Below are 12868 nucleotides of genomic sequence, written 5' to 3'. Positions count from 1 at the left end.
CATGCCTTTCAGTAAAGGGTAGTCATTTTGCAGTTGTTCTTATCATCATTATTATTATTGTGTGCATGACTGAGACACTAGAAAACTATTGTTGGAGGGTTTCAAGATGTATAGTCAGCTTACCTTAGTATAAGTCACAATATACGCCTATTTATAAAAAGGGAACCTGAGGTTATGAGTGGCTGCTTGCCTCAGACTTCCCAGCACATCCTTGACCAGGTTGTAGGAGTTAGAGCTGAGGGGCTGAGGGCTGACTACAAAGCTGGGCAGATGGCTAGACTTGCTGGCCAGCCTTTGTGAAATCTGTTATTGATCTGCATTGGTTCCATCTCTGTGGGACCTTGCAAATCCCAAGCTAACCCCATCTTCTTTCTCCAAACACCATTTGCAATGGCTTTTTTCCTCCATAGAGGACACCCTCTGGTTTTGTCCTGGGAGGCCCGCCCTATCCTGTCCACAGGCCACTCTCTCCTGGCTGGAGTTCCTGATGCTGCAGCTGGAGACAGCCCTGCAGCACACAGCTCCCTACTAATCATAGATTTGTGATTAAATATACATTACAGGACCAATAAATGATTGAGATACAGCATCTTGCAAGGAAAACTGACATTTCCAGTAGACCACACTTCTAAATTACGCACAAGGACCTTGTTCTTTGGCTAAAAACTGCAGGATAGTTTCAACTCCATTTTCTGATGGCTCTTAATCATCCTTGGCCCATGGTCAAGATAAAAATGTAGTGTTTTGTAGCAGAACTTGATCCATCCTGTTAGTCAAAAGTCTGGGGTTTTAACTTTGTGGCTTTGGTGACTTCACTTGGAGCTTCATCCCTGTCTTTGCCAGCACTAGAGACACAAGGAATATTTGTCTTTCAATGCCCACTGTTGCCCCACTGGTTTACACTCTGGCAAGTTCCTGAGCACAAGGGCCCCAGTGAAGATGCCCAGCACTCCATGGGTCATGTTATAAAGGCGGTGTCCCTACCAATGCCCAGCCCCCGGCAGTGTGGTGATACAGAGGAAGCAATGGATTCTGCCCCTCATCCCTGTGACCTTGGGCAAGTCGACTCATCCCTTTGGACCTCATCTGTTAGAACACAACCTAGAACTAGAGCATCACTCTGGTTATCTTAGCGTGAACATATATGCTTCAAAATCATGGTCACTCAAGAACAGGCCTGTTCCCTCCCTTGTCCCCAGCAGCCAGTTAGAATAGGAAAAATTTGGTCACCCGTACAACCTGGGCCAAAGAACCTTGGCCACATCTTGTGCATCAGGTAATATCTCTAAGGGGCTCCACTGAATAGTAATGGTGACTACCATTTATGGAGTATTTATTATGTGCTAGGTGCTATGCTAAGCATTTGACTTCAGTGACTTCACATAGTATTTCATCTTCACAATCATTTTACAGGTGAAGAAGTGCAGGCTCAGGGAGGTCAAAGGCATTACTCAAGGAACATGACAGCATTGGATTCAAACCCAGATCTGTCTGACTCCAAAACCCATACTTGAGCTTCAACTAGCATGGTGCTCTTCTTTTCCAGGCCTACTTTCTCCTTTGCCTCTGTCCTGAGACTGGAGTGACCCATCACAGACTGGGTGGAGAAGGGTCTTCTTGTTCATCTCCAGTCTTTCTTCCTCAGTGCTGGGGATCAGGCTCCCCCCTCCACTGGGCTTAGCATCCTGTGATCTTGCACTGCTATTCGGAGATCACTTAGGGTCCAAAGAGGTTGGCTTCTCAGAATTACCATAAAGTGTGTGTGTGTGTGTGTGTGTGTGTGTGTGTGTGTGTGTGTGTGTGTGTGAATGCTTGTAGAAACAACTCAGATTGGAGTGCAGGGGACCCAGGCCCATGGCTTAGCCTGGTACTTTGTAAAATTCTCTGATGATAGTGGGATCCAGGAATTTTCTTGGCTCAGAAAGGTCAGGGTGTCTCTCTCAACCTCCTTTGATTCCAAGGACTGCAGCCTCCATTGAGCACTGGCGCCCACTTCATCTCCACCCCACTCAGATCAAAGCTACTTCTCAAGGTAGAAAGAACTGAAGGGCAGAAAGAAATATCCAGTCTTCCAGGGAGCATGTGGTTTTAGTCCACCAACCTCCACCCTCCCTGCTGAATCTCAGTGGTGTCACTGGGCCTCAGATCCACAGCCTCCGGATCAGAGCCCCCTCACAGAGTCCTACCCGTGTGCTCACTCAGCTGCTGCTAATGAAAAGAAATCATGCATAAGTCATGAGGGACAAGTTTCAGGCTGGGTGGGGAAAGGGACTGATCTGCACGGCTGGCTCCTGCCTGTGAATGACAGGGGACCCCACTCTTCAGCTGCTGTCCCAACACAGACACTCTGTTCTTTTGAGACCTAATGGGCTGCTGGGCTCAGAACCCAAGCAGAGTTTAGGGTTTTCTTTGAAATTCAGCATTAAGGACAAATCCGACTTTTATGTAAGGTAAGACATTGTTCTATTCAAAATTCTCTTCAAGGCCAAGGGCAATTTACATACCAAGGAACAGCAAGCACTGGGCTTGCAGAGAAGGAGGCAGGCGGTAGAGAAAGACAGCCAGAGGGGATCCTGGGGAGTGGACACCAGCTTCTGAGGAGCCGCTTTCATTGTAATGACCTTGTTGACAATAACTGCTCTTTACAGACTCTCCTCTATGACAGACATTTTCCTTGTGTGAGCTCGTTTAATCCTCACAGCCACCATAAAATGTGGGCATCATTGTCTCCTTTTTATAGATGAGGACATGGAGCCTCTGAGAGGCCCAGTCATTTGTTCAAAGTCACACGTCAGCAGGTGGCACAGCCTGGACTGGAGTTCAGGACAGTCTCTCCCAGAGCCCCGGTTTTCCCCTGCACCCACTGCTTCCCTCCCTGTTGAGCTGGTGGATTTAGAAAATATGCACCAAGATAGCTGAAACTAATATAAATAACATTGAATGTCAACTGTAATTGAAAAATAAAATTAAAATAAATAAATAAAATAAAATATACACCAGGGGCAAATATAAAGCACTATGCTTTTGACACTATGTATCTTGTTATCATTTGATTTTCAATATATGATGTGTATGCATCCATGTAAATTGTATTATTTTTAAAAGAGTTTGAAAAAAAAGGAAAGAAGATCTATGGGAGAGGTGGAGAAATAAGGGGGGATGGTAATGTAGAGGTTCCAATTTGCTAAGAAAATGTGGGTCTGGTGAAAGGGAAATGGTTGAGTGTGGGGTACAGCCCATGGGGTCATCCTGCTGGCCCAGGGCAGACTGATGGGGCACCAGAAGAGTTCCTGTGATTTTTTTTGCTCCCACAGAATGTACCAATGCAAGGGCCATCTAGTTAGGGCTGATCTGAAGGCATCCGAGGACAGTGCAGGGAATGTGGGTCTGTCACTAAGAAGCCTAAATTTTGGTTCCAATTCCGTCAGGAAATAACTTAACTTTGCAAAAGTCCTGGGTTGAATGGTGGTCCTCCAAAACAATGGATCATATCTTAACGTCTGGAACATGTGCGTATTACCTTATATGGCAAGAGTGAATATTATTTTATGTGACTAAAGGTGTGACTACATTAAGATTCTTGAGAGGAGGAGTTTATCTTGGATTATCCAGGTGGCCCCTAAATGCAATCACGTGTATTCTTCTGAGATGGACGCACAGAGAAGAGAAGAAGGCAATGTGACCGCAGAGACAGAGACTGGTGTGATGTGTCTACAAGACAAAGAACACATGGAGCCACCAGAAGCTGGATGAGGCGAGGAGCGGATTCTTCCCCGGAGCCTTGGAGGGAGCGTGGCCCTGTTGTCACCTTGATTTTGGCCTGCTAGCCTCCCGAATTGTGGGAGAATATGTTTCTCTGGTTTGAAGCAACTCAGTTTGTGGTCATTTGTTATAGCAGCCATAGGAGACTAACGCAAGTCACTTCCCCTCTCTGGACTCAATTCCCTCGACTGTAAAATAAGATGTAACCCCTCATTCTGACTTTCTCCCATCATTCCCTCAGCCACAGACCCTCGTGGGAGAACAGGTCTCCATTCTCTAGATTGACCCCTTCCATGTGACATCAGTATCTAAACAGGTCAAATTTTCCCTTTGGGGAACAGAGCTGGTCGAGTCAAGATGACTTTGCTAAGAGTAAAATATGTTCACAGACAGTTAAATTTTTTTCTTACTGTTAATTGCTAGAAAAATATTCAGCCTTACCCCAAGGAAGCCACCCAAATAACTGACCTCTCTGTGCATTTCAAAGAAAGCTCTCAGTATCTGCTTTCTAATTTCTTCCAAACAGTCCCTGAAGCTTGAGGGACCATGGTTAAAGGAGTTCCATAAAATTTGCTTTGGGAATGTAATCCCTATCAAAATCCCAATGTCATTTTTAAAAGAAATAGAATGAGAAATCATCAGATTTGTATGGAACCACAAAAGACCCCAAATAGCCAAAGCAATCCTGAGGAAAAAAAGAACAAAGTTGGAGTTATCATGCTACTTGACTTCAAATTATACTACAGAGCTACGATTATCAAAATAGCATGGTTTTGGCAGAGAAACAGACACACAGAGCAATGGAACAGAATAGAAGGTCCAGATGTAAAACCATATTTATATGGACAGATTATTTTCAACAAAGGAGCCAGAAACACACAATGGAGTAAAGATAGTCTCTTCAATACATGGTGCTAGAAAAACTGGAAAGCCACATGCAAATGAATGAAACTGGATTACAGTTTATCCGCAATGTACAAAGATTAATTCAAAATGGATCAAAGACCTAAATATAAGACCCAAAACAGTAAGTTACATAGAAGAAAATATAGGTACCAAACTTATGGGAACTGGTTGCAGAGAACTTTTATGAATTTGACCCCAAAGATAAGGGAAGTAAAGTAAAAAATAAATGAATGGAACTATATCAAACTAAAAAGCTTCTTTCTGCACAGCAAAAGAAACTGACAACAAAACAAAGAAGCAGCCAACCAGATGGGAGATGATATTTGCAAACAGTAGCTCTGACAAAGGTTTAATTTCCAGAATGTATAAGAACTCATAAAACTCAACACCAAACAAACAAACAACCCAATCAAAAAGTGGTCGGGGGGTGGGGTGAAGGGGGAGAAGGACACATATGTAATACCTTAATCAATTCAAAAAAAAAAAACTGCAAAAAAATGTGGGCAGAGGACCTGAAAATACACCTCTCCCAAGAAGACATAATAACAGCCAACAGATACATGAAAAGATGTTCAACCTCACTGGCAATTAGGGAAATGCAAATCAAAACTACAATGACAAAATAAAAAGCTTCTGCACAGAAAAAGAAACCATCAACAAAACAACAAGAAAGCCCACTGCATGGGAGAACATATTTGCCAATGCTATATCCTATAAGGGTTTAATCTTCAAAATTTACAGAGAACTCATACAACTTAACAAAAGGAAGATAAACAATCCGATCAAAAATGGGCAAAGGACCTAAATAGACACTTTTTAAAGAGGACATACAGAAGGCCAAGAGACATATGAAAACATGCTCAAAGTCACTAATCATCCAAGAGATGCAAATGGACAATGACCATCTCACAGCTGTCAGAATGGCTATCATCAACAAATCAACAAACGACAAGTGCTAGCGAGGACGAGGAGAAAAAGGAACCCTCGTGCACTTCTGGTGGGAATGCAGACTGGTGCAGCCACTGTGGAGAACAGTATGGAGTTTCCTCAAAAAGTTAAAAATGGAACTCCCATTTGACCCAGTAATCCCACTCCTAGGAATATATCCCAAGAAACTAGAAACACCAATCAGAAAGGACACATGCACCCCTCTGTTCATAGCAGCACAATTTACAATAGCTAAGATTTGGAAACAGCCTAAGTGCCCATCAGCAGATGAGTGGATTAGAAAACTGTGGTACATCTACACAATGAAATACTACGCTGCTGTAAAAAAATAAAGAACTCTTACCATTCGCAACAGCATGGATGGACATGGAGAGCATTATGCTAGGTGAAATAAGCCAGTTGGAGAAAGATAAATATCACAGGATCTCACTCATTTGTGGAATATAATGAACAACATAAATTGATGAACAAAAGTAGATCCAGAGACAGGGAAGCATCAAACAGACTGTCAAACCTCAGAGGACTTGTATGCATGCATATAAGCATAAGCAATGGACACAGACACTGGGGGGACTGGAGGCATGTGCTAGGGAGTGGGAGTGGCCGGGGAGGGGTCAATGGGGGAAAAAAGAGACATATGTAATACTTTAAACAATAAATAAAAAATTAAAAAAAGCAAATAAAAAAAACATGATAAGTGAAAAAGCCAGACATAAAAGGGCCACATATTGTATAATTCCATTTATATGAAATACTCAGAATAGGCAAATCCACAGAGACAGAAAGTAGAATGGTGGTGCATGGGGCAGGGTGATGGGAAAAACAAGGATTGACTGCTAAAGGGGAAGAGCTTTCTTTTTGGCGGTGAAGAAAATGTTCTGAAACTAGAACATTGTCATATCTGTGAATACGTTAAAAACCACTGATTGTACACTTTAAATGGTGAATTTTCTTGTATGTAAATATGTCTCAATAAAGCTGTTTTAATTAATTAATTAATTAATTAATTTTTAAAAAAAACACACAATGAGATACCACCTCGCACCTGGTAGAGTGGCCATTATCAACAAGACAAGCAACAACAAGTATTGGAGAGGTTGTGGGAAAAAGGGAACCCTCATTCACTGCTGGTGGGAATGTAGACTGGAACAACCACTATGGAAAGCAGTCTGGTGATTCCTCAAAAAATTAAGAATAGAGTTACCATATGAGCCAGCAATCTCTTGTGGATATATACCCCCAAACAAAACAAAACAAAACAAAACACCTCAAAATCATGTATTCCCAATTATATATACATCTCTATGTTCATTGCAGCATTATTCATGGTGGCCAAGCCATGAAAACAAAGAAAGTGTCCCAAGATAGAGGACTGGATAAAGAAGATGTGGTATATTTACACAGTGGGATACTACTCAGCCCTAAGAAAGGATGAAATAGCGCCATTTGCAACAACATGGATGCACCTTGAGAACATTATGTTAAGTGAAATAAAAGTCAGAAATATGTCAGTCAGAAAAAGCAAAGAACTATATGATTTCGCTCATATAAAACTGAAACTCATGAACGCAAACTACAGTGTGGTGACTCCAGAGGGAAGAGGGTGGAGGAGAAGGGGGTTCTAGTATAAGGTGACAGGAGAACATTTGACTTTGGGTCGTGGGCACATGGTACAATATACAGATCTTGAAACCTATATGTTCATGCTGACCAATGTCACCCCAATGAATTGAATTTAAAAAATACTTTGCTTTGGGGCTGCTGGGTAAATGTGGTACAGAGGTAATCGACTTACCTCAGCTTAGTGCCAGCTTCAGCCTTCTCTGCAGCTCCATTACTAGCAGTTCACCAAATGACTGCGCGGGACTCAGGGAATCCAGTTATGTGACTCAAGAGTCTCATCTGCAATTACTATGAACCAGAAAAGCGCCATGCCTGCTCTGTGCCCACAGAGGGGAATATCATACAATATTCACAGAAACCAAAGGGCTGGAAGGGGCTGCAGGGGAAGCCTTTAGGGTTAAGCTCCTGGAGTGGGCACCACTGGCTCCAGCCTCTCCCTTATCCTTCCTGCCCTGGAAGGTGCTAATGAGCTGTGAGGAGGCTCAAGCCTGGACGGCAGAAGGAGGTGGTATTATTTCTAAAGAACTCAGAATGGGGCCCTCCGAGGTGGCTATGTCAATAAGAACCGAGTAACTACAGGATTAAACAATCTTGTCGGAGCCTTGAACTGCTTTAATAAGATATTCAGGCTGAACACTCCAAAGGCCGCCTCTCAATTTCTACAAACAAGGCCCAGGTCTTTAGCTCTCGTTTGGCTGCCTGCTGTGCTGTATCAAGCAGAGTTAGTGAAAGCCCCAAGGCCCATGGGACTTCCAAAGATTATTCCCTAAAAGTAGGGGCAATGTTTGGCTTTGCCACACTTTTCTTCTTGCCTCCCTCCTTCGATGATCCTCCTCCTCCTCCATGCACCCCCCCACCTCCCCCACCCCCCATCCATCCCTACCGTCACTCACATACTTCATCCACATAGGTTGGTCTTAGAATAAAAGGTATGTGATTGCTTCAAGTAATGGTACTAAAAATGCCCTAATTTCCTATTTAGTATCTGTCAGGCACTTAAAGTCATTATTGTCCCATATGTGTGTGCCTGTGGGTAAACCCAAGGTTAACCGGTTACAATAGAGAAGAGCTCTGGGGAGGCTGAATGGAGGCGTGAATTGCCTCCCAGTAGAGGTGGGGAGGTTAAGCCCTCACTTCTGGATACTGGGGAGGGCATGGGGTGGGGGAGGGTGATGGGGGCAGGAGAGGGGGGCTCTCAGCAATGATGCTGACACTAACAAGGGCCTCTTGCAAGTTTCTCAGAAAGGGTCTTGCTAGTCTCTTTCAGGAACTGGTTTATCAGGGGCTGTGGTAAAGAGGAGGAAGTTGCCCAGCCGGCCTCAGCTCAGCTACTATCTGCTTGGGAAGGGCTGTGGACCCACCCCAGAGGGGCTGTGCCGCCACTGCAGATCCTTCCCTGGAGAAGCCGAGGTTCAGGACCTCAGGAAGCCTGCGTCCAGTCCACCCTCCAAGGGCACCTCTGGAGATGGGGAGGAGGAGGAGGGCTGCCCAGGGCAGGCATTATAGAAGCAGCTAGGGTGGACCAGAGAGGAGCTAGGAGAGAAAGGCACTTTGGATTTGGAAACAAGAAAAAGACATGAGGGAGAAAGGAGTGATGGATCCAGACCAAGAGTCAGAGCCCTCACCGGTGCCAGCCCGGGCCCGCTGGCTGCACTTCAGTAACCTCTGTGCATGAAGAGCAGAGGGCCGCCAGCCAGGAACACGGGCTTCTTGGCGTTGGTCGCTTTCATAGCGTAGGAAGGAGAAGTGGGGGCATCGGCTGTGCAAGGAGCCCTCCCTACAGCAGAGACAGACAGACAGACAGACAGACAGCCAACCAGACAGACAGACAGAGTGTCGTTTGCACTCCACAGAGGCAGCTCTGCTATAGAGCCTTCCCCTGCCTGGGACTGGCTTAAAGCAGCGGCCCCTCATATTCTAGGCCAGCTACACTAAACATCTCCTTTAATTAGGGTGGGATGGAGGGGCTTAATGACTTCAACTAGGGTGTCTGCCTTCCTGGGAAGTCTTCTGCCTTCCATTTAGAAGGAAAGATACCAGCTTTGAAGGAATCCCAGCTTACTAAGTAATCGCCATAATAAGATTGAGAATGAAGGTGACCTATACAAGCACATTTTTCTCTGCTCAGAAAGTGAATTTTTACTATAACTCAGCACTTGCCTCAGGTCCTAAAATACTGTCAGCATCATCAGGAAATCCCAGGGAAGGACCAAGTGCAAAAAATGTTTCCCCAAAAGAAAACAAAGCAAAATACACAGTCTTCCCAGCCCTCTCAGGTAGCTGCGTGCCACCTAGAACACTGAAAGTAAGGCTGCAGTCTCTGTGTCCTTACTCACCCACCCGGGTACCAGCGTGCTACAGAGTGTGGGAAGCACCACAGATCAATAGCTATTCTGGGTGAGCATTGCCACAGCGTGTGTGTTTTTTTCTTTGAAAGAATTTTTCCCCATATGGGTCACAGCTTATTATATCCTAGGCATATTTCTGTGGTCTGTCTATGGGAATTAATGCTTACAAGGAGCACTTTGCTTTTGAGGTTTTATGTATTTTTTTAATATAAGTGATGGGAGCAGCAATGCTCCTGTGGAATTGGTCCTTCAAAAGCTCTGCCCTAATGACTGTTAGCCCCCCAGTGTGAGGAGCAGGGAAGATTGACCTGCTGCACCACCCGGCTGGTGGAGGAGCACGAGGTGTTACCTGCATCTCCACGGAGGCAGCCCGGCCTGGCACAGCCTCTGTGAACCTCGTTTGCTCCGCTGCACCCTCTGGTTGCATGAGCGGCACTCAACTTGCTTTGCTTACCTGCAGTGGAGCTCACCTGAGCCAGTCTCTTAAGCAGTTTTTTTATGGAAAGTGGAGAGCCAAATGAGAATGTATTTGAAAAAGTGAGCCGTGGAAAACAGCCTCTAAAAGCATATGTCACCTGCTTTTATGTTACTGCTTACAGCGTTTCTACGTTGGCGAAAGGCTTTAAGTGACAACTTTTGAAGTTCCTCATGAATCCCTACACATTATGTGCAATAACGTAATTTTTTTTGAAGGAGAGTGTTCTAAAGCACATCCACCTCTAGTATCTCTCTCAGCCTCACAGAGCCATGGAGGAGGCAGCATGGGTATTTGCACGTTCGTTTTGAGAGGCTCAGGGAGGTTGAGGCTTGCGGTCACACAGCTCAGCAGGGCTGACCCATGGCCTCCAACCTGACTCGACTCCTGGACTCAGGCAGCAGAAGTGCTTGTCGATATCCAGGCACACATCACTGAAAAATACACGCAAATGCATTGCAGCCGCCCCACACCAAGACCCGAGCGCCCCTCTGCTCCTCCGCCATCAGCAGTAGGCAATGAGCCATAGGGATCCAAACTTTGGGAATGCTCAATCTCATAAACAATTTTCAAATGTATTGGAATGCAGAACAGGAGTAAACAAAATGTCTTGCCACAGGGAACTAACTAATGTAAAGTGACCAAATAATGGGAGTTTGAATGTGGTCTCAAAAGTGGCCATGAAATGGGAATTCAGAATCATATTTTAATATGTACACCATACACTGGCTTTGCCAAGGTGAATTCTCATTTATAAAACTAAGCCATAAAAGAAATAGTGAAATGAGGAGAAAGAGAGAGAGAAAGCAAGAGAGAGCACCGGGACAAGAGAGGGAGAGGTTGCGTGAGACGGTGTTAGCCACAGCTTGGGTACCGCAAAACGCCAGTTCATCGTAGGGTCCAGAGCAATCCATCACCCCTCCACCCAGGCGTGGCCGTGACAATGGCCCCAGGGGCTCCAGGCGCTGTGCCTTCTAGGGACTTGCAGAAATTGGGGGGGCGGGTGTTGGAGGCACCCACCAGCGTTGACTTGCAGTGATCCGACCGAGCAGAGTCTAACTCTTTCTAGGAGTTTACAAAGTGATGAGCAACAAGCAACTCCCTTCCTGCCCAAGATCAGTCCGTGGTCAGAATAACAGATCTATCCCCATAGCGATTATTCCAGCACATTCTTCCTACGGACGTGCCCTTCCCCCTAGCTCTCAGCCCTGGGCATAGTGAGGACAGGAAAGCAACTCCCAATGAGTCCATCATTTATTTTAGCTCAGAGTCACGATGGCTGGTTCATATTTCGGGAGTTCAGCTACCCCCGCCCCTGCTTTCCCGTCTTCCTAGCTAGTGGCTCTTGACTCGTTTGCCCATCATTCTTGGCCGGGATGCGGTGCGGTCCTCCAGGATCCCGTGTTTTGGCTGTTCTTCTAAAGAGCATTGACCTGGAGGCACAAATGCAGAGGCAGCGGCGCCAGACGCGCAGCCGGGCGGCCGCAGGCAGCACCGCACCCGCAGCCCCTGCGGTGACTCAGGCAGCAGCTCGGAGCCGGCCTCCTCATGGTACAACCGAAGCAAGCCCGCCCCTCCCGGCCTCGGTGCACGGGGGCGGGGGGGGGAGGTATCTAGCTCGCAGGAAGCAAATACAAACTCCTGTCTCTCTCTCTCTCCTCTCTCTCATTCACACATATGCTCACTCACTCACTCACGCCGAGTCTGAGCACAAGGAAAATAGAGCCTCCCCCCCCCCCCCCCGCCCCCTCCCAGGTCCCTGTCTGAATGTTTCTGCCCCGTTACTTCAGTGGCAGCCCGAGGGGGCTTCCAAAATCCCTGTGCTTGCCTGCTTTTGCAAACACACGGGACAGGCTGCAATTTGGGTAACTTTTCAACCCCGTCCGCTGAACATTTGCCTACAAATACCCGAGAGAGGGGGGCGGGGACGCCCCCTAATCCCTCCGCCACCTGCACTTCTGACCCCCAGCAAACTCTTGGGCTGACGCTCGGGGGAAAGAAACTAGACCATCACGCCCGCTGTCCTGGCCAGTCAGGGGGGGAAGCAAACCGCCACGAGAGCACCGAGCCACGCAGAGAGCCAGAACGGGCGACTCGACCTCTGAGTCCCAGACACGGTCCTGGCACCAGCGAAACCGCCTTCGCCAGGAGCTCCGTGCACGCGCGGGAGGAGAAAGGACCTGACCCCTGGCGGCGTGAACACAAAGCCACAGAGAGCAGCTCACCTTCAGGTTGTGCGTGGGGTTGACGACGCAGACAAGTTGGCCGGCGGCGGCGAACACCCGTTTGGCCTTGTAGTGCTGAAAGCGGAGGTGAATGAGATCTAGCACAGCCCCAAAGCACTGGGTAAAGAAAAGCATCACAACTTTCGGGGGGTCGTTGGCCCAGGAAGGCAGCGACGCAGCGGTGAGTCCTCGGGCTCTGGAAGGAGCGCAGCCGCGGAGACACTCGGCTCCAGGCCGGCTTAGCGAGCCTTCATATTCATCATCCAAACAAGATGGTTAGAATCTTGCAGCAGCGAGGCGGCCAATCAAAAGGACAGAAGTGTTATCCTTGAGGTGCAGAGACAGCCAATAACAAATGCCTCCCCTACCGAAACTCCCTGATGAATTGAGCCTGGCGGAGGATGTATTATTGAACATTACCATAGATCAGCACATCGCATTTATCTTGTGATTACAGCCAACCACACATAATGCTGGGGGAGATCGGCTGACAAAATTGATTGCTTAATGTGTCTCCATTTATTAATTGACTTAATTTAACGTAAGAGCCTTTCTTAATGGGCTGGCAAGAACGTCAAGCG

The 12868-nt window shown here is 46.6% G+C and overlaps 1 protein-coding gene across 1 annotated transcript in view; it reads right to left on the bottom strand.

Moving 5' to 3' along the window:
• SIAH3 (siah E3 ubiquitin protein ligase family member 3) overlaps nucleotides 1–12437 on the bottom strand; it is a 76779-nt gene extending 64342 nt beyond the window's left edge. Inside the window, exon 1 of the mRNA XM_008145595.3 lies at nucleotides 12288–12437. Coding sequence (XP_008143817.2) covers nucleotides 12288–12422 — 135 coding nt within the window. The 5' untranslated portion in view covers nucleotides 12423–12437. The remainder of the gene's footprint in view (nucleotides 1–12287) is intronic.
• Nucleotides 12438–12868: the final 431 nt, after the last annotated feature.

Source organism: Eptesicus fuscus, chromosome 8 (genome assembly GCF_027574615.1).
Source record: "Eptesicus fuscus isolate TK198812 chromosome 8, DD_ASM_mEF_20220401, whole genome shotgun sequence".
In the NCBI taxonomy this organism is placed as follows: Eukaryota; Metazoa; Chordata; class Mammalia; order Chiroptera; family Vespertilionidae; genus Eptesicus; species Eptesicus fuscus.
Note: the sequence above shows the minus strand (reverse complement) of the source record. Positions and strands in the feature narration are given on the sequence as shown.